Raw genomic sequence first — 22,335 nt, 5'->3', positions numbered from 1 at the left:
TTTCTCTATTGTATTTACCAGTGTTTTGTAAAATGTTAAAAATTCATAAAAACCAACTGACTATTGGCATTAAACTAGCAATAATTTAGTTGATCTCATACATTATTATATTACTCTGTTAAAATTTAACTGTATTTTTCATAAGGTTTTTTTCCTTTTGCATTTGCTAGTATTTTGTAAAGTATTTGTTATTTCAAAAGAAACAACTATTGGCCAGTTAACTTTCATGCTGCTAGTTTCATTTCCTGGTATGCTTATTGCTACTTTGTTTTGGGTGGTTACCTTATTAAAACTTTTAGAAATTTCAGTTGAAAATTCAATAAGCATGTGGTTTATCAGGTTTCTCTTTTTCTCTATCTCTATTATTGATGAAGGCGTTTTATGACAATGTGTCACAGGAAAACTGCTTTGACTGCTTCTCAAAGATTTTTACTTGTAATATCTTTGATGTTTTAAAATAGTCTATTATCAATGTGATCTCAGTATTATTAGGGGAATAGTTTTAAGTGTTTCTTTTTACATAGCATTTCTGTTCTGTTTTATTATTCTTAAAGAGCATGGAGCTACTTTTTCATAGATGAACATTAATTATGAGCCATATGTGATACTTTTCCCCCAAAGTTCTTGAAACTTTCCCTTAAATAACTTTCTATTTTGATTATTTGGTTCTCATGATGATTAGTTATTTCTACTTTATTAACTATATTGTTGACACTAATGTTTCCTTTGCTAATTTTCTAAGATTTTTTTTTTTAATGGTTGTTTCATCTCACCATTTCACTGCCATATATCTTCGAGGGGGGCATACAAATTCATTGTTACTTTTTCCAAATCTTTGAATTTCTAAAAGAAGAAACACCCCTAACTATTGTAATAATAATAATGATAGGAGGAGGAAGGGAATTGAGATATTGTTCCCCACTATTTGTTCATCTGTTCTACATCAGTGTAATGCTATGACTCCACATTCCTGGGGTACTCCTCACATTGTATTCTTCACCATGTCTTACAGTTTCTAAATCAAGGCTGGAGTGCTTTGCTGTGATGTGGTCTGTATGGAAGAGGATGAGAGGAAGGTCACAGGATGAGGTGACTGAGCAGCATGATGCTTTTACAGGGGTACAGAGAAGAACAAGCTCTGGTTAGCAAGCTCTTCTTTGAGGGGCTTTATTGCTTCATTCAGCAAAAGCAACAACTTCAGGCAATTCCAAAGAATCATTATTTCTTCTAGTTGTCATTCTGTCTATTCTCCAACTGATATAAATATATTTTCCATGCCACTGTCATAGAAACTGTTACAATCCCTTTTCTAACTGACTGCTAATAATACATTCAGTGGTTTAAAAACTGAGTTCCCAATAAATAGGTAAACTAGACTCCACAAGAAAAGGTTCTGCAGTTATTAAGTTTGGGAACTCTAACAGACTCACTATATATTTGCATATAAAAAGCCATGAAAATCCTACAGTAGAGAAACCTGCTTAACATTACCCAATATTGTCCAAACTTTTCGAGTAACAGAGTTCCCTTTAAGGGACTCTATATTCCACACGGAGCCAAGTTCCCTTAGGAGGCAATTTGGGAAATGGTAAATTGTAGAAATATCAATTGGTAAAGTTGTCTGAGGAGTAATTTTGGATAAACTTACATTTAAATTCTCTTTTCATAGGGGTACTGGTACTTGATATTAGTTACACTACTAAAAGCATCCACTGTGTTGGGACAATATTTCATGGTGCAACACATTTTGAATGGCTACAGTGGGTTGAGGGCCACTAATTTTATGATTGTTCCTCAGTCCCCTAGTCAGATTCTAAGTCACCAGTTTCCATTTATTTCTGCCACTCTAAAACTAAAGAAATAGGCCAGGCGCAGTGGTTCATGCCTGTAATCCAAGCACTTTGGGGGGCCAAGGTGGGTGGATCATGAGGTTAGGAGATCGAGACCAGCCTGGCCAACATGGTGAAACTCCATCTCTACTAAAAACAGAAAAATTAGCTGGGCATGGTGGTGCACGCCTGTAGTCCTAGCTACTCAGGAGGCTGAGGCAGGACAATCGCTTGAACCTGGGAGGTGGAGGTTGCGGTGACCGGAGATTGCGCCACTGCACACTCCAGCCTGGATGACAGAGCAAAACTCTGTCTCAAAGAAAAAAAAAAAAAAAACTAAAGAAATAAAACCAAGACTTTTGGACTTACAAGAGATGAAGCATTTTGTGGACCAGAGAAGTCCTCAGACAAAGCATCCAGAAGGAAGTCTTCACTCATGGGCTGCAAGGACCAGGAAATGTATCAACAAACACCATTGCAATCAGGGCCAAAAGGAAAAGATATCCTTAGAGAAAACTGGTTTGCTTACTGGAAGCTGTTCCTTAGACTCTTTCGGCAGGAGTGGCTTTCCATCTTTATCCTATCCGGGGGAAAAACATGGCATGAAATCATTTTACATTTTATCCAAGTTATGAAACCTTGCAAACATTACAAAGGGCCTGCCTACAGGCTATACGTGCTGTCGTACATTTTAAATTAGATTCATCATGTCAGGAAATAGATTCTCTCACCAGAGAATAAGCTCTAATTAGTTCATGTCAACAAACAGCTCACAAGCACCAGGCATTCCCGAGTCACGGGGGCTGCACAGTGGATGAGGTATGGCTTGTGACCTCAGAAGCCCAGAGACTATCACAGGAGGAAAACGTGCAAGTCAGCATAGTGTGGTATGTGGTGCTGTGACTGGGGTTTGCAGGACAGTGTGGGACAAGTCCTTTACCTACATGGGGGTGGGCTGGTTAACCTTGTAAGCCACACATCTAACTCATAGGCAAGGACTACATGCCAGGCCCTGACCTAAGCATTGGCAATACAACAGAAAATCACAAAGACAAAGGTCTTGCCCTCAGGGAGTTTAACCTGTCGGTGAAACGCTCTGCAACTTATGGTTCAGATTATGTCAAGCTGTAAACGACTCCAGGTGCCACATTTGAATAATAGGACAAAATGAAGAAAGCATGTGGGCTCTTTAGTAAAAGAAGATCTATATACTAATAGGAAATTCCATTTATCCACCTACACAAAAATAAGTAAATACAAAGATATACATATATATTTCACCTGAGAAACTGGTTAAGGTTGGTTTTTGTTTCATTGAAAATGTGAAGTGCAATGGTTTAGAGGTACAAGCTGAGTATCCCTAATCTGATAATCTGAAAACAATTTAAATGCTCCAAAATTTGAAACTTTTGGAGTGCTGACCTGACAACTCAAAGGAAATGCTCACGGGGGCATTTTGGATTTTCAGATTAGGGCTCCTCAACAGATATAAGGCAAATATTCAAAAATCCAGAAATGTCTGAAATCTGAAACAGTTCTGGTCCCCAGGCATGTCAGATGAGGGATATTCAACTTGTATCACCTGCTTCCCTCATGACTGACTTGCGCCTTCTGACCATTCTTCAGGTACAGGGAAAAGCTGAACCTGTGCTTGTTCTCCACCATCTCTTAGCTGTAAAAGCAGAAAACTTCCTAAGTGATGCCTGGGACTCTGGGGGCACTTTTGCTCCCTACTCAAACTGAAATCGATTTTCCATCGCTGCATCATTCTGTGTCTGGAAGGGGAGGTTGTGTCCTGCCCTTGGGGAGCTGAATCTCACTGAAGAGACCTGATGGGAGCATAGCTGGTGAATACCAACATAGGATTTAAATGAGATGAAGCTATTGCCTGAAAATATTAATAGGTAATTACTACTGTGTGAGGTAAGTCAGAAGAAGATGAAATGACTACAGAATAAAGTGATCAGGGACAGTGAATCAACTGCTTCCTTAAACACTACTACTAAATTCAGTAAGGGGAGACAGCAAATCACCAACCAATCACCTATCATGAAGAGAGTTTACCTGCACTTGACCAGCCGCTACTGAATGGGCACCCAGTGGAGACAGAACGTGTGGCCCTTAGCACGCTCTCTAGGAACTTTGCAAAGCAACGTACAAATGAGCCCAAATTAACAGAAACACTGTGGCTGCAACTGAATTGTAAAACACAAGAAACAAATATAAAGGTATCCAGAATAATAAACTTTTAATCATGGAGAGCTCAGTCTAGTTCCTGTGTCTGCTAAATAAATGGGCTAGTGCACATGGATGAGTGAGAAGCAAGAATTTGATATTCTAGAATTGTTAATGAAGTTTAGTTGAATACTCTTTTAAATCTTGGCCTGCTACGAAGATGACTGACATTTCTTAAACTGTCTGTGAATCTGCCTCATTTAAGTGACTGCACTTAAACCACAAGACTCATAATGGGGTCTTCCCCTTTGTTCTCTATAATCTGTACTTTCAAAATAGAGGAAATGGGGCAACTTAACACTATACTCAATGTTAGATAGGTTCTCTTATTTTTCCAACTTACATCTGAAAGTTGCTAATTTTTCTTATATAAGATAATAGTTCCTTATTTTAGTTTTTTTCATTTCTTCTTTTGAGTCAGGGTCTCGCTCTGTCATCCTGGCTGGAGTGCAGTGGTATGATCATGGCTCACTGCAGCCTCTACCTCCTGGGCTCAAGTGATCCTCCCACTTTAGCCTCCCAAGTACCTGGGACTACAGGCACTTGCCACGATGTCTGACTAATTTTTTTGATTTTTTTGTACAGACTGGGTCTCATTATGTTGCCCACGCTAGTCTTGAACTCCCGGGCTCAAGAGATGCTCCTGCCTTGGCCTCCCAAAGTGCTGGGATTATAGGCATGAGCCACCATGCCCGGCCTATTCCTCATTTTAGTTCTCCTATCTACATATGGTTTTTTAATATTTCTGGTATTATAACAAGCTGTGGGTTAGAAAGGAAAACATTAGGCAACCTAGACATTAGATTTCTTTCACTTGAGGATCAAGTCTCATTAGGAATATTTTAGCTTTGTATCTGGTGTTCTAACACTATTAGGAGTAGACTAATACTATTTGGTGTTTGAAATACAAAGAAATAACATCTTTATATTCCAGGTCTGTTCCCAAGTCTCTGTGTTCCGTGTATGAATTCAGTATGAATTAAAATAAAATAGAAAAAGACTCCAGCCTGTTTACCTTGACTTCTTCTAATCTATAGTCAGGGGGAATTGTTTCTTCTTTTTCACCAAGTTTTTCACGGTCTTCTTCTTTGGCCTTCTCCTGAATAAAAATTATACCATTTTCATTGTTAGTATGTTTTTTCTCCCCATAAAATTAATGCTGAGTGACTAGATTTGAGGTAAACAAATTTGTCATTAGGTTAGGAAGTACATATGGCCATATGCTTAGTGTTCCTACAGCAACTTAATCTGGCAGGTTCAGGCACCAGCAGAAAGCCTGCTGGGCTGCAAGGCAGCTGTGAGGAGCAGCAGGCATCTGCTGCTTCCTTCCCAAGTCCCAGCAATGTCAATGCAGGTGGGCAAAGATGAGACTCAGGCCTCTGGTCTGTGCATGTCGTCCATCCATGGTGGGGGTTCAACAATGTGGCTTATTCAGGTTTAGCTTATTAAACAGGATATATGCAATAATAGAAAAAGCCAGCTGGTCATGTTTTATGGGAAATATAAAAAACAAAACAAATGACTAACTTATTTGCAGGGGGAGGAAGTGATCAATGATAGTTATTTTCCAGAAGCATCTCAGTTGCCATTACCTTGACTTTATCCATCACAGGTTTTCCATCTTCTGGATCTGCTTCCTTTTTCCCCAGGCTATCAGCCAAGGCTTCTACAGCATCGTCTGGCACCGTGCCCTTCTGAAAGTGCATTAGTGGATATATTAAGTAGGTGGTTAATCACTCCCTTTAAAACATATGCTATCAAACAATTCAGAAAGGCATATCATTATTTCAGACAAAAGGCACGTTACCTTTTAATAACTTATCAACTGAATTAGAATCCACATTTAAAAAACAAAATGTTTAACATTTGAGCAAATTTGTTATATTAAACATTGTGTACAAATTATATGTTGATACTGTGAAACTTACAAGACCTGACCCACAGTTGGTTTAGAAATAAGAAAGACCATGGATTGAGGTGTACCACAGAGAAGCTGAATACCAGGAAAGAAGAAAGACGTGGTCTTTATGGAGATCATTCCATAGATGGCACAGGAAAGACTTTCAGAGCCCACGAGAGGCCATTCCTCTCCATTTCCTGTGGGACAGCCTGGCTCGTCTCAGAAGAGGAGGCTCGGATGCCTGTTTTCTCCAAGGGGCTTCTACTGACCAAAGGGGATTCAGGGCTGGTTCTGGTGACTCTGCCTGTGACCAACTAACCTGAATGGCACAGTGAGAACTGTCTACTTTTGGTCCGATTGTTCAAAATGAAATGTGCTCCCTCAAAATGTAATGAACTCTGGCCATGCTGGTATTTAAAATGACATTGGATGAACACAGAGGACAAATAGTGTAAAGGGAAAATAAAGCGAATGATCTGTACATTAGTGGCTCATAAAAATCAACTTAATGATTCATGACCAGGACTTTTCTTTTTTAATGAAGAGAACAGGACCAGGCACAGTGGCTCACACCTGTAATCAATCACAGCATTTTGGGAGGCCAAGGAGGGAAGATTGCTTGAGCCCAGGAGTTTGAGACCATTCAGGGCAACACAGTGAGATCCCACCTCTACAAAAAGTTTTTAAAAATTAGCCAGGCATGACGGTGCATGTCTGTAGTCTCATCTCCTCAAGACGCTGAGGTGGGAGGATAGATTTGACCCCAGGAGGCTGAGGCTGCAGTGAGCCGAGATCATGCCATTGCAGTCCAACCTGGATGACAGAATGAGGCTCTGCCTCAAAAAAAAAAAAAAAAAAAAGTGTAACAGTGTGTATATGTGTGTGTGTGTGTGTGTGTGTATTTATAATGCATCATGCACAGAAGGGATAAATACGTTTTTTTTTTTGAGACGGCGTCTCGCTGTGTCGCCCAGGCTGGAGTGCAGAGGCGCGATCTCGGCTCACTGCAAGCTCCGCCTCCCGGGTTCACGCCATTCTACCGCCTCAGCCTCCGAGTAGCTGGGACTACAGGCGCCCGCCACCTCGCCCGGCTAGTTTTTTTTTGTATTTTTAGTAGAGACGGGGTTTCACCGTGTTAGCCAGGATGGTCTCGATCTCCTGACCTCGTGATCCACCCGCCTCGGCCTCCCAAAGTGCTGGGATTACAGGCTTGAGCCACCGCGCCCGGCCAATACTATTCTTTAAACTGCTGCTTCCAGTGTATAGGGATGGGAATGCAATATCAATGAATTTCCCACTGTTTTCTTGGTCAAACAAAAGTGTAAAAGTCCTTGGGTTAAACAATCTCAGAGTTTAATCTTATTATTAAAATCTCTGACCTCACAATGAGCACCTATTAAAATTTTAGGGTAAAAGTATGTTTCTGTTTTATATTTTAGCCATCATTTCAAGCAAGTAAAGCTTTTTTTCTGATAAACTGCGCTGCAAAAGGAAAGATAACCAAAGAGAAGGAGCCTAGGAAAGTGATTTAGCACCACCTAGTGGCTGAACACTGTATGCGTTTTATTCCCAAGAGCTAAAAAAAAAAAAAAAAAAAACAAAAAACCCTTAGGTTTCTAACCTGTTTGGGATTATACCTAAATTAAGCATTAAGTAGTAACAGCTGCAATACTCTAATCAAGGACATCAAGAGTTGCACTGGTACCCAAGTCTTATCCAAGCAATGTGAGTTGCTACATAATTTAAGACACCTGCTCACACTACAATTCTGTTTTCTCATACTCTATGCTACAAAATCCTTGGAAACCACTGCTTCCCCAGACCTGTGCCCTTTGCCAACCTCTTGCTTAATAAATTACTGAAACAGTTAAAGAAAACCTAGGAGAAGAAGCAGACTTAAGAACGAAGGAATCTGGAAACAGGAGTAAGGACTAAAATTTCTATTTCTGTAATATTTGATATTATCAAATTCAACAACTACAACTCAGGTCTCTGGGTTTCCTTAACAAATTTTCTTTTTATACACACAAGAACCACCCAGGGAACACATTCATCTCCTTCCTCTGGTCTGTCTTCCTTCAGCTCTCTAATCTGCATGCCTTTCTTGAGTCCTCTGACCTTTATTACACTCTACAGCTATTCTTTCTGGCTTTCGAGGGTGTCACAATCCCAGAAATGCCAACTGCCTCAGTGACAGTAACCTTGGCAACCATGGCCAGAGTTGGTGGAGTTAAGGCCCTGGAAAGGAGGATGAGGAAGGGGAAAACAAGAGCTTTTTTTGTTTTGTTTTGTTTGCTGTCGAACAATCCAATGCTCAGCTCTACAGTCAGGGTAAAGTTGAGAAGGAATTGAGCCCTCTAAGGCCCTGGCGGTCACACTTGGCAGATGAGGTAGGTGGTGCAGGTGCAGGTTTTGGTTACAAGAGTTCTGCTGGGGAATGCTGGCTACTGTTGTTTTGACTCCAATCACGGCCTCTGTGCCTGCTTTCTTCACCAGAGTCCTTCTAGAGTCCCCCCTCCTCTCCTGTTCTTTACCACTGTGGCCGGGCACCCATGTTGTAAAAAGTACCTGAAGAGTACCCGGAAACCCCCCAAAATTGGGGAGGTCTCATATCCACACTAGGCTTGAAGACAGCTGAGAGCAGGGGCCATATCTTTCATCTCAGCTGAGGCTCTGAAACATCAAGTGGATCAAGGTCAACTCAAAGCCTCATTTCTCTCATCTATTATAGGAGGATGATCAGGACAGACTTCATAGTGTCCTTGTGAAAATTTAATGGGAAGACACTGCAAAGCATTTAGAACAATGGCACAGTAGATGATGAAAGTTAGATGTTCAGAGGGAAGAGGTACTAATTCTGCAGTAATGAAATATAATTCCCTCAGATGTTATTCCCTGAGTCAAATTCTATCATTAACTAAGTGGGGGGGGGGGGACTCTAAAATCAAAAGAAAACAAAGATTCAGCTTGTTATATATTATACTTCATATGAAAATTAGAAAGTGAGAGAGACGCACAAAAAGAAGAAGGAAAGAGAAAGAAATTGAGTCAGTCTCACCTCCTGTAGTGGGGAGAGTGGGGAGGAATCATAATGATTTTAGTGCATGTTATTCTACCAGAAAAGTCAGTAAAAAGTAACTTTGGGCTTTCGGTGGAAATCCAAATAGGCTTAAAAGATGCAGAAAAGTGAAAAAGCAGGATTATCCACAATAGCTGAGGAACTAGAATTTCAGAAGAGTAGAGAAAAATACAGTTGGGAGTAATTTAATTAAAAATTTAAATCTTAGTCTGAATTTCTACAACATCTCTGAAGCCCAAAGAAACAACAGATACTATAATTATATCAGATTTTATTTTTAATTTGTCAGAATAGATAAAATCATGGTAGAGAGCGATGGGAGGAGGAAGAGCACCTTCTCAAGCCACTGCTCAAATGCCCAGGGAGTCACTCACCAAGGTAGCTGGCTCGGGTGGTGCTGACTGTATACTACACATGGAGGTCCGAGACACAGCCTCCGCCACGGGAGCTGGAGCAGCGGCCTTAGATTCCTGAGGAAAGATGCAAATACTCTCAACAACTTTAGAAACATTTGGTTAATAAGACTGAGCAATGGTAGACCAACAAGACACTCTGCTATATTATATGGTGTGAACATGATTCTCTTGAATACCTAAGGATTGCTGAATAGTAAATAAGTCAAAGCATGCTAAGACTCTTCAGCTGCCATTTTTTCCAACTTGGTTTTACTTCTCACCTTAGGCAGGTTACTGAAACTCGTGAAACTGAGTTTCCACATATGTAAAAACAGAACAATGACAGTATCCACAGCTGAAGGGTTCGTAAGGGGCCTATATGAGACAATGCAGGCAAAGTGCTATGCATAGTACCTGGGAACACAGTAAGCTCAATACATTTGAGCAATTATTGCTATTATTTCTATTATTTAGTTGTCATTGTGTATAACAAATATGCCTATTATGTAACATAGCATTATGTAAAATACTGTATTTATATAAATCTAAGAGCACTTTATATACCGCTATGTAGGAATGGAAGGTAGTAATAATAAACCACAAGTTCTCGAAGTGTAATCCCTGAACACCCTCAGCACCATAAGAGCACCTAGAAATGCGGATTCTTAGACCCCCACCCCATGTACTAAGTCAGAAACTTTGGGGGTAGAGTCTAGCAGTCTGTGCTTAAAAAAACTCTCCAGCTGATCCTGATGCATGCTAAGGTTTGAGAACCACTGTCCCATCTTATTTTATCACAAGAATGAAGTTTCAAGGCTGGGTGCGGTGGCTCATGCGTGTAATGCCTGTAATCCTCCCTTTGGGAGGCCGAGGAGGGTGGATCACTTGAGTCCAGGAGTTTGAATCAGCCTGGGCAACATGGCCAAACCCCAGCTGTGCAGAAAATACAAAACTCAGCCAGGCATGGTGACATGCACCTGTAGTCTCTGCTACTCAGGAGGCTGAGGTTGGAGAATTGCTTGGGCCTGGAGATTGAGGCTGGAGTGAGCCAAGACTGTGCCACTACACTCCCAGCTGGGAGACAGAGTGAGACCCTGTCTCAAGAAAACAAAACAAAACAAAACAAAAACAGAAGCAAACCTTTAAACAAATTGTTTTAAATCTAGACATTTATGGAAGCCTATCCTACAGGCAAGGTGCTCAGCAGATGGTCATCAATAGGATATGATCTCTTCGTTCAAGGAGCTTACTACCCATTTAAACTTGGCATAAATGTTAGCGTTAAAGAGGGACTAAAACAGCTAAACTCTTCTTTGTCACAAAGGCTTGAATAGTGATATATAAAAAAAGAACCTACAGATCCTCTGCCATGTTGTGTTCTGCTTAATAAAGGTTGGATGGATACAGTTTAGGGAGGGAAAAGCAGGAGATAAAGAAAGCCATATCTTAGCAGAGGCTTGAAAGGATGAGTAAGACTTTAGCTGATCTAGAATTAGAAAGAAAGGTCAATCAAGACAGAGGAGCCAAGTGAGAAAAGCCAGGGACGCACACATACTTATTGTTCAGGTTATTGACACAGGGACACAGTTTGGTAGGAAAGAAAACAGGGTCAAGAATATGGCAATAGGAACTTTTTTTTGTAGGGATGGGAAAGACATGACGACAGATATGCTTGAGAAAGAATAAGTCCGATGGACATGAAGGAGACTGCAGAAAGGCCACTGCAACCCAGAGGGGAGGGGTGATGACAGCTCAACCAGGTCAGTTACTGAAGCTGGGACAAGAAGGAAGGCATGGCTTCCAGAGCTTTCCTGAAGGAGTCATTGCAGGACTTCAGTTGCAAGAATATCAGGGTTAGGTTGGGGCAGAAAGCACATCCAAAAAGGAAGACAAAAATGACATGGAAAAAACGATGGCATATTAGGCTTTCTAATAGACTGCTTCATGCTAAAACAGTTTGTCTCACTTTTTTTTTTTTAAAGATCACAAACCTCAAAACTAGAGATTTATATGTTTAGAAACGTACTTCTGTCTTTTCAGTTGGCTTAGATGGTTTTTCTTTATATTTAGACGGGTCAAAATCTTCTGAAAGTTCATCAATGAGCTCTGATTCACTCCGAGCCTGTAATATAAGAAGTTCTGTACATTACAAGGGGACTCTTTTTTATTTTGCAAAAAAAAGTTTTCATGGAACAATTATTTTCCCTGATTAACACAATGAGGCCATACTTAACACCAAAGCTAATTTATAAAGGGCGTATTTTTTCATTTATCAACGTTAAGATAAAATTTTCATGAAACAAGTAAGAAATACTTACAAAACACCTCAGTACCGCAAAAGTATTAATGGTTTATTTGGTCAAACGTTTCCTTGATATTTTAGTTTCAGAAGAATTTTGTTTGAATAAAATTGCCTGTTCTCTACAATGAAGATCTGTATAATTTTTAAAAATGTGATTATTTTCCTATTTCCTCATGACTTCTCTTCTGAATAAGTGAAAACATGGATCGTATACTCTGTTCATATGATTATGTGGGATTTTGGCAGGAAAGTTCTGCTACCCCTTGTTCTTTCAGGGGAGTGGTATTAGTTTAGGGCATGTGGAGACTGTCACTAACAACAGTAACATGATAGAAGGGCATGTGATTTAGACGCTGGGACTCAGACTGGACAGCCTGAGTTCTAAGTCCTGGGCTTGGCTTGCTATTTTCTAGCACCTTGACCTTGGGCTATTTACATAGGCCCTCTGTGTCTCAATTTCCTCACTGTAAGATGGGAATAATAACAGTACCGTCCTCATTCACTGAGGACTCACAAAGATAATATCCAAAAAGCATTTGGTGCAGTGCCAGGTACATAGCAAGTGATTAATAAATGTTGCTGATTATATGTGACAGGTTACTACCAACTTAAGGCAAAACAGAATCATCAGAGAATTTGATCAGGATGGATGGTGAGAGTTACACACACAGCCAGAGCTTTTCTTTTCCTCTTTGATCTTTATATTCTTGAAATGCCTGCACTGTGGTTTGTATACAGTAGGCATCAAAAAAAAAAAGTGCTAGCTTAATCTGACTTAAGGGCCCTCTTGACATCAGTTTCTAGTGTGTAATAAATTTTACTAGAAATTTATAGTCCAGTAATGATTTTTGAGGAAGATCATCTTTTTTTTAGCAAATTTATTTTATTTTATTAAAAAAAAGAAAGTATATAATGAAAAAATACAATAAAATAAGATCATCTTTAAAATATAAGGAAAGGAGCCACAGGTATCAGCCAAGTGTTACCATCTCCTCTGCACTTGGTTAGCTTGCAAGTCTGCACAGCGAACTCCGGACTGTCAAAATTATCTTAATTCATACTTTACATGTCTATTGTTCTTTAAGTATCAGAAAAAAATGTATTTCCTAACCTTGGGTTTTTCTTCAGGCTCTGGCAATAGTGGTTTTCCATCTTTATCCTGTAAATAAAATTAAAACTCATTGGAAATGAAATAGAAAATTTTGCTTTCATGTCCCATCAAGTTTGTTTCTGGGAATTCCAGGATATGAGATGTCAACTAATTTTTTTTCTTAAATTCACATGAGTTTGTGTTTCAAATTTACTTTTTATAAAGTATTTAAAAAGCAGCTGAGCTGTAAAAATCAAGATGTTACCAAATAGAATGCACATTTACTTTAAGTTATTAAAAAATGTTTTTCATCTGTTGGATAGAGTAATAGGAAAAAAATTCTTTGGCAATAAAGATGTATGTTTATGAAAGCTTTTAAAAAATCCCAGTTCTCCAACCTAGAGTGAAGAGGTGGATATCATTCCTATAACACTGTTTAGTTTTTTTGGATACGAGGTTTCATAATTTAGAATTGTAACCATTTTCCAACATGTGTTTATATGCATGGTTTCAAAAGTAAATGACAAAAATGTAATGACAGGAGTTAGTCTACCATCCTCACCATAATCAAAAACAATAGCAACAAAACCACCTTAACTTAGCATACTGGTAAAGCCTTGTACATTCATATCTACCCCTCAGAAGACCTATGGTGCTTTTATCCATATAGCATTAAGAAAAAAAAATTATCCCCAGATTGTTCCTTCTAAGTTTAAGGATCTTTTGTAAGAATTGTTAATAAATAAAACATTTAAATTTGTGGGAATTTTAATGACCACATGGTCACTACTTAGGAAGCCAGGCAGGGACAAACTATCCCTCAAGGGGTCTAACTGTAGGGAGCAGAGAAAAAAAGGTTCAGGGTTTTCAGAGTTAATATCTGAATGGGGGACAGGTATGTCCTTTGACAGTGTCAAGGGTACAGATGCAATAAAACAAGATGCAAAGGCAAGATGCTGTTGTCATGCACTGTGGCTAAAAATTTACCGTGGCTGGTTTTAATCTGTACTCAGATGGGATTGTTTCATCATCCTCACCACACTTCTCTAGTTTTTCTTCTTTAGCTTTTGCCTGATGAAAATGGAGGGGAAAAAAAAGTAGTTGGATAATGCACATAATGAGATGATATCACTTCCTCTGTGTACTTCCTGAGTGTTATAGAGAAGACCAAATCTGGTAAACGCATATGGAAGAACTTTGTAAACTACAAAGCACAAGACCATGGTGGGCAGCTGTGAGAAAGGTAGCAGTGGGTGACTGAGCAAAAGCAGCCCAGCCAGGGATCCCGGGGAGCTACCCTGTTCTGCTTCCAGCTGCTGTGACCTTGAGAAGCCACTTAGCCTTTCTTTGGTCCAGTCTCTTCAGCTGTAAAATGTGGCTACTAATAACCCTTATCTAGCTCACTAACTTGTGAAGATCACCAGAGAAAAGTAAATAAAAAGATTCTTTGAAGACAGTAAGCACAGTGCAGCAGTTAGTTGCAATTATTTTAATGGCTTTCATCTGTCTTACTCAACGAGGCCGCTGTCTAAGGAAGGGAGAGGAAATACGACTAATTTTCACATTAAACCCAGTTCAGAAATGGCAGAAGCAGCCCATCACAAATCTTGGCTGATCCATGTATAACTTGTTTTACCTCTTTTAAAAGGGCTCCCTTCAATAATGCCAGGACTTCTCTAGCTTACTAAACCATGAACAACTAGCTGCATTACCAATAAAAGTGTAGTTCTATAGTAGATCACTGACTGCTACGACACAGCACTTGCAATTTAACCTGCTGGTGGGTAGTGTGAGTCCCATAATATGTAAGGAGTACCTATATCAAGGCGTGGATTTAATTTACAAATCAAGGTAGGAGGTTCACTTGGCATATTCCAACCCAACCCACGGCCTCCATCTGCATCTTAGCCTAAGAGTGTGGTTCTTTACTGATTGGTTAGTTGATTAATTACTACTTATTGAGCACTTTTAATGGAACAGGCACTGTTCTATGCTTGCGTTTAGTTTTACTGTTTTACAGAAACTCTCATTAAAGGATGAAGTCATGGTTTCCTTTTAAACATTTCCAGTCATGCTCGATTTGGGCATCTGGAGAAATCCTATCATGGAGCAGCACTCCCCAGGTCAGGGCACAGCAGCCTTCAGGAACACCCAGGGTCACCTGTATTAAGCTGGTCCTCCCCACTAATCTCAGGCTGTGGACAGTGAGAATGACACATGCAGCCAGAGCTTTTATTTTCCTCTTTGATCTTTATATTCTTGAAATGCCTGCTCTGTGGTTTGCATACAGTAGGCATCGAAAAAAAAAAGAGTCTACTGAATTGAAATGGCACTAGACTAGGCAGCCACACCTAAAAATGTGGGAGACTTATAATGGGGTATCATTATAGAATAAAAAACTTTTATTTTATGTTATGGTAGATGACAGGAATACTAAGTAGGCATGGGTTTCCTCTCTGGAGTATTGTGTGGTTTTCCACAGACAGCTCTCTATTCTGGGGTGTGCTGGGGTGTGCTGGGGTGGCAATGGACACTCCTACAGGCTGATAGCGACCTTCCTGAGCCTTCTCATCACATCAGACTATCTAGGATGTAAAGGACCCACTAAGTCTGGTACTAAGAATTCAGGTTAAGAATCTGGAGGACTGACAGATCCTCTTTAGAAACATTTGTACTTTGTATATGATTAAAAAGGAAAACTAGTGATATGGTTTGGCTGTGTCCCCACCCAAATCTCATCTTGAATTGTAGCTCCCATAATTCCCACGTGTCATGGGAGGGACCCGGTGGGAGGTAATTGAATCATGGGGGCAGAGCTCTCCTGTGCTGTTCTCATGATAGTGAATAATTCTCACTAGGTCTGACGGTTTTATAAAGGGGAGTTCCCCCTTCCACCATGTAAGACGTGACTTTGCTCCTCATTCACTTTCCACCATAATTATGAGGACTTCCCAGCCATGTGGAACTGTGAGTCAATTAAACTTCTTTCCTTTATACGTTACCCAGTCTCCGGTATGTCTTTATTAGCAGCATGAGAACAGAATAATACAACTATTATGTCATAAGAATGGAAAAGAAGAGTTCTTTTTGCTGGAATATTAGTTTGCTGCTACTCTGAAGTTTTCTAGAGGAAACTTAATACATTCATACGCATTCCCAAACTAGTTACCCACATGCTTATTTTATGTCACTTTTTTTTAAACATCTGCTTACCTGCTTTTAGTCACTCTTAAGACTCCTTTGATCCTGGGGTTTATAACATGTTTACACCCTCCCTTCCCACATTTATTATCTCTCCTTAAGGGTCTGCAAAAAGCCTGAGACAAAAGTGCAATATATTTGTGGCCCTGTCGCCCTCAGGTGGTAAAGCCACAACTCAGCTTGGCCTCCTGACTCCCCCCAGGGTTCTGCCAACACCACCCTTTCCTCAAGATGACACTGCTTCTATCGGCTACTCTAAGTAATGTATATCTCACACTGTGTTGTAATTAAGTTTCCCTTCTTCCCAGTACATTACTTGGTCCTGGAAGATAGGAACTGCTTCTTTTGCTCCCCTGCGTTCACCATCACAAAGCTTATCATGCCACACTGTGGCCGGTGAGCCCTCCAAGAAAGTCGAAGATAGAAACTGGCCCATCTTAGGCCAGGGTAGTCCTAGACTCAAGGATAGTTGCTGGTAGTCAGGGAGACTCCCCTTCCCTGATGATTCAGAACAGGAAGTGACAGCAGAGATGGAGCATTGTGACAGCAGTGCCTACCAGCTCCCCCAGCCTGAGCTGATGGAGGCAGGGCGAGCTCCTGTGGATCCCAGGCTGCCTTTCCATCTCCCCACAACACTGCCTTGTCAGGAACGGGCAACTCTCTCTTTTCCTTCCTCTTTCCCCCAAAAGGACCAAGTTGAAAAATTCTACAAAAATTATAATTTAATATTAAAACTTTCCTACACCAGATATAAGCTTGTTTTGGTTCAGAGGCTTGTTAAGATCTTGGAGTGTGGTGGGATAAACACTTATCAGCATTATTCTCTAAATATGCAGGAGCTCTAGTTACGGAGTAATCGTTGCTTGATTTTAATTTGAGACAAAATTTTCAACATCTTTCCCCATAGTGATAAATGAAGGATCTTCCCACTCCTTGTATAGACATCTCCCTCTCTTATAAAGAGAAGCACCCAGAACCCTTCTGAAAATACAAATTTCCAATTGCCAAACTTCACTATTTCCTGCCAGGCATTGCCTCCTTGTTATCTTGTTTAGTCAGGTGTCATTGAAGCTCTAGCAAGGGAGATTCATGCTCATTTCAAATGTTAAAATTCTAGCTGTTTCACAAGCAATCACTTAACTATCCCTCTTAGTTGCTAACAACTCAGCAATAAATAAGGCACAATGAAGAATGTTCACTTTTACTCTCCAGCAAAAGTTGTGCAAGAATTCTAAACATGCAGAATGCATTCAGTTTTGTAATGTGCAGACGAACACGCTTTGTAAATCAACTCTAAGGTCAGTACCTCATCGACTTCCTTAATCGAGCTGAGGTCGAGCTCAGGTTCTGCTTGCCGGGTGCCCAGTGAAGCCGACAGAGCCTCCAGTGCTTGATCGCTCATTGTATCCTGTTAAAAGTAAAAAATTCTGTGCATGAAAAAAGACATCTCTGGAGCCTGAACAATCCATTTACTTCTTTGTGAAATACATTTTAGATTATAAACTGAACGTGGATTGGGGAAGTGCTCTAGAAAGGCAAGTTTATTTGAAACCCTGCAAAAGAGAGAAAGGAAAAAGAACTTACCAATGAGTGGAAATTGGGGCTAAGACACGTTTCTATAGTAACAGCGTTCTCTGGGGCACACTTCACCCCTTATTTGGTAAGCTAGACATAAAGCTATAGTAATATTATTATAAAATACTCTTAACAACCACAAAAAAGAAGCAAGCAGTAAACTGTTACCACCCTGTTTTTCTTTTTCTAAAACTGTCTCTAAAAAGGCTTCTGATAACCTTTAGCAAACCTGCTAAGCTGAAAGCAGGGAAGCTTGAAGTGGCCCCCGCTGCCTTCTTCTCTGAAGGCACAATGGCTGATCGTTGGAGGAACTCCCACTCTCAGGGGTGTGGTGCTCACCACTGTTCCCCAGCCTGCCAGATAAAAATAAACTGTCCACTCCAGGAGGGGAGAGGCACAAGCAGCTCTGATAGAAACTGTTCCTGAGCATTATCTTGACTGTTTGCAGAGGAGACATGTGTTCCCAGCCAGCACAGAGCTGCAGGATTGCCTTTGCGATTTGTGAGAATTACGTCATAGTGAAATACAGCTGAGAGTCGGGGGCAGTACCAGCGACATGGTGTCCCTTTAGTGATCCTCAGTGCTCAAAGTCCTTTAGAAAATCAAACTTGAAGGTTTTATGTTCCAAGAGTGCAATTTCTCTGGTTTCTGCCCTTCTGTGTATCATAATGGTGAGATGGTCTTAGGTGACAACCAAGACAACTGTGCTAAAATCATTCCCAGGCAGTTACAGAAACACACAAGGCTTGCCTGGAGATGATTAATATAACCCTCATTGGCTTCCCTATTCCGGATAGACCTGAGAGGGAAAAAATCATGGCTTCTCCTCATGGGTAATGCGCTACTGGCAGCTTCCTGAATGAGCTAGATCAGGCTCTGGAAAGCAACTGCTGTCAGGTAGACTGTGATTATACCTTCTCCACCTTTCTTTTCTTCTCCTGGGGTGGAGCAGCACTTCTGACTGTCCCTGCTGATTGAGCTTTTAAAACTTCTGTAGATTCCTGAAAATAAAATACTAAAGATGAGATTTACAGATGAGGAAACTTTAACTGGAATAGCCTGAACTAAAAAGTTATTCTTTTAAAGTTCAAAATAGTTCCTAACAAGTTTCCCTTAACAACACTAAAAACAATACCTCTTTTTCAGTTTTCTTTCCAGCAGCTGTAGGCGACCCACAGGTGAAGTCAGATGACAAGGCATCTATAGCATCATCTGGCCCCATGGGTTTCTAAAGAAACAGGCACAGTGATGGGTAACTTATGGGAACCGCTGAAGTGGAAGAATGGATAATAAAGCTAGCAAATGAAGAATGCATTTTTCTAATTCCTTTGCAACCAAATGAGATGTGTTAATAAAACAACTTAGATCAAAGTGTATGTTTTGAAGCGAGCGGCTACTCACTAAGTAGGTTTAGTGAATCCTCACTAAGTATTATTTTCCACTTCCCCGTTTCTAAAGGAGTTACATGTTAGAATATTCTCATTCTATTATTATGAACATGCAGTTTATCCTAATACTTTCTTGCCTTCATTCTCCTTCCCCTCAGAAACCCTACTTATGGGACTCAGGAGCACTGAAACAACCCTCACACCAAGCCTTTTCTCTGAACACACAGAAACTCCATTTGATTTGGAGATGAGTTAAATCATAATCCTCAAATATAGAATTGATAGCCTTGTTCCCCCAACCAAAAATATAAAACATATTAATTTAGATCAGAAGACATGTATGTAAACTCACCAAAGAGTCTGGAAGAGGCCCTGTGATCCCTTCCGTTTTCTGAAACAAATATTAATTTGATGATGTTGAGAAGGCAGAATTAATCCTTAAGATGGGCAAAATGTATGGCCCATTGTGGGTTGAACTGTGCCTCCCACCCCAGATCTATATGTTGAAGTCTTAACCCCAGTACCTCAAAACGAGACCTGATTTTGACATAGGTTCCTTATAGAAGTAATCAAGTAAAGGTGAGGTCATTAGGGTGGGCCCTACTCCAATATGATGCGTGTCCTTACAAAACGGGGAAATTTGGACCCAGAGATATGCATAGAAGCACAGAAGGAAGATGGTGTGAAGAGACGTGGGGAGAAGACGGCCATCTATAAGCCAAGAATAGGCTTCAAAGATACCTTTCCCTCACAGCCTCAGCAGGAACCAGCCCTGCTGACACCTTGATTCTAGACTTCCAGCCTCCAGAACTGTGAGACAATCAATCTCTTGTTTATGCCCCTGATCTGTGGTACTTTCTTACAGCAGCCCTATCCAACCAATGCAGTGAGCTTCAGAGTAATGACAATTTCACATGCACCATTATGTTTTCTAACTTTTAAACATTGTAAAAATAATGACATGAAATTATATTCTAAAGAGGAAACAGTGAAATAAAAGTAAATGATTATTTAACTTACAGCCAATAGTTCCCTGTATTTTGGAGGAATTGTGACTTCTCTTTCACCCAATTTCTCTATGTAGGTGGAACTCATTGGATCCTGGAACAAAATCATACACATAGGGATATTATATAATTAATTAGCTGAGAATGCTATATGCATATTCTGAAACTAAAGCATGATTCCATTATTAATTTATGGAAGTACTGAGATGAATGATAAATCATTAAGAAGCCAACAATTTATACAACTACATTTCTAAGTTTACATAAATACCCATATTTAATTGGCTTAACTCATATGTAATGCTAGGAAATATTCAAAATACTAAAGTTGACTTCTAAATACATTTTGTTTTCAAATGTTTTCATTATCTAAGGTTTATAACCAATATAAAAGAACAGTTAATAAGATAATGAGTTTCTGTATAACCCAATACCCAACTCTATTAGCTTTGTCATTTCTAAGAAAACAAAATCATAGAGTGGATGTCTCCTGTTTAGCATTCTCAAACCGAATTCCCTTTCCCTGTTAATCAGAAACAGCCACCATTCCTAACTTTAGCATATCAATTTAAAGTTATTATAGAACACTTTTTACATATGTAGGTATCCATAAACAATGTCCAGCATTACTTTGCTTATTTTCCAGTGTTACATAAATGGTATCATATTCTACATATCATTCTGCATTTTTTATTCAAAATTATGTTTTTGTAATGTATCCATGCTGATACATGAATAATCCATTTTAACCACTATAAAGCACTGAATTTTATTATCCTGTCCTCTATTGAACAAAATTGTTTCCAAACATTTCACCAGTTCTTATAACTCCTTGCACACATGGGCAAGGCCCCCTCCTGGGAATCTCTCTAGAAGTGGACTTCCTGGTTGAAGGGAATGTTCATCATGAACACCCACCAACTATAGGAAGACTATAGGAATTGTCAGACTTTCACGCTTTTGCTAATCGGATAAATGCAAAGCAGTGTTTCTTCTGTGTTTTAATATCATTCTCCTAATTACTAAGGAGAGTTTCATTTTACTTGCTTATTGGTCAGTCAAGTTTTCTCTCAATCTTCTATTGGGTTGTCTTTTTCTGTTTTTTATTCTTTATAATTTCTAGAAACAAATCCTTTGTTATGTCTGTTGCAAATATTTTTGTCTAGTCTATGGCTTTTTTTTCTTTCTTCTTTTGAGATGGAGTCTCCTTCTTGTTGCCTAGGCTGGAGTGCAATGGCACGATCCCAGCTCACTGCAACCCCCACCTCCCGGGTTCAAGCAGTTCTCCTGCCTCAGCCTCCTGAGTAGCTGGGATTACAGCCATGCAACAACATGCCTAGCTAATTTTTTTTTGTATTTTTAGTAGAGACGGGGTTTCACCATGTTGGTCAGGCTGGTCTCGAACTCCTGACTTCAGGTGATTTGCCTGCCTTGGCCTCCCAAAGTGCTGGGATTACAGGTGTGAGCCACCATGCCTGGCCAGCATGTCTTTCTTATAATACCAAGGAAAATACAATTTTAGGAATAGGGATAAGCTGAGGGTGGAAAATATTGAGAAATCAAAACAAGTTCTAGTCCATTATACTTAAATGTTGAGGATGGAAAATAAGTGTGTGACCCAGTGGACCGTGTCCCAGTGTCAATCTTAGCACAACAACAAATGTTTGCTAACTCAATGTTATAATGCAGCTGTGAAAAGACAAACCATTTCCATCCCCAACACTAATTTCTAGTTGCTGTCTTGATACTGACATCATCCTGTTTCTACGCAAATGACAGAACACTAGACATTCTTTTTTTTTTTTGAGATGGAGTCTCTCTCTGTCACCCAAACTGGAGTACAGTGGTGCGATTTCAGCTCGCTGCAACCTCTGCCTCCTGGGTTCAAGTGATTCTCTCCTGCCTCAGCTTCCCAAATAGCTGGGATTACAGGCGTGTACTACCATGCCCAGCTAATTTTTGTATTTTTAGTAGGGACAGGGTTTCTTTTTTTTTTTTTTTTTTTTTTTTTTTGAGACGGAGTCTCGCGCTGTGTCACCCAGGCTGGAGTGCAGTGGCGCGATCTCGGCTCACTGCAAGCTCCGCCTCCCAGGTTCAGGCCATTCTCCTGCCTCAGCCTCCGAGTAGCTGGGACTACAGGCGCCCGCCACCACGCCCGGCTAGTTTTTTTTTTTTTTTTTTGAGACGGAGTCTCGCGCTGTGTCACCCAGGCTGGAGTGCAGTGGCACGATCTCGGCTCACTGCAAGCTCCGCCTCCCAGGTTCAGGCCATTCTCCTGCCTCAGCCTCCGAGTAGCTGGGACTACAGGCGCCCGCCACCACGCCCGGCTAGTTT

At 40.2% G+C, this 22,335-nt stretch overlaps 1 protein-coding gene across 25 annotated transcripts in view; it reads right to left on the bottom strand.

Moving 5' to 3' along the window:
* Window positions 1–22,335, bottom strand: part of CAST (calpastatin) — a 112,785-nt gene that overhangs the window by 15,240 nt on the left and 75,210 nt on the right. For 17 of the 25 annotated variants that reach the window (XM_025388875.1, XM_025388867.1, XM_025388868.1 and 14 more), the window contains 13 exons: window positions 20,015–20,095; window positions 19,347–19,385; window positions 18,742–18,834; window positions 18,521–18,607; window positions 17,338–17,439; window positions 13,818–13,901; window positions 12,852–12,899; window positions 11,465–11,560; window positions 9,418–9,513; window positions 5,657–5,758; window positions 5,080–5,163; window positions 2,359–2,409; window positions 2,199–2,270 (listed from right to left, as the gene is read on the bottom strand). In XM_025388875.1, coding sequence (XP_025244660.1) covers window positions 2,199–2,270; window positions 2,359–2,409; window positions 5,080–5,163; window positions 5,657–5,758; window positions 9,418–9,513; window positions 11,465–11,560; window positions 12,852–12,899; window positions 13,818–13,901; window positions 17,338–17,439; window positions 18,521–18,607; window positions 18,742–18,834; window positions 19,347–19,385; window positions 20,015–20,095 — 1,035 coding nt within the window. The remainder of the gene's footprint in view (window positions 1–2,198; window positions 2,271–2,358; window positions 2,410–5,079; window positions 5,164–5,656; window positions 5,759–9,417; window positions 9,514–11,464; window positions 11,561–12,851; window positions 12,900–13,817; window positions 13,902–17,337; window positions 17,440–18,520; window positions 18,608–18,741; window positions 18,835–19,346; window positions 19,386–20,014; window positions 20,096–22,335) is intronic. The other 8 variants (XM_025388889.1, XM_025388880.1, XM_025388878.1 and 5 more) reach the window with 1 other exon arrangement.

This window comes from Theropithecus gelada, chromosome 6 (assembly GCF_003255815.1).
Source record: "Theropithecus gelada isolate Dixy chromosome 6, Tgel_1.0, whole genome shotgun sequence".
Classification (NCBI taxonomy): domain Eukaryota; kingdom Metazoa; phylum Chordata; class Mammalia; order Primates; family Cercopithecidae; genus Theropithecus; species Theropithecus gelada.
The sequence above is the reverse complement of the archived record's forward strand: the minus strand, read 5'-3'. Positions and strand labels throughout refer to the sequence as shown.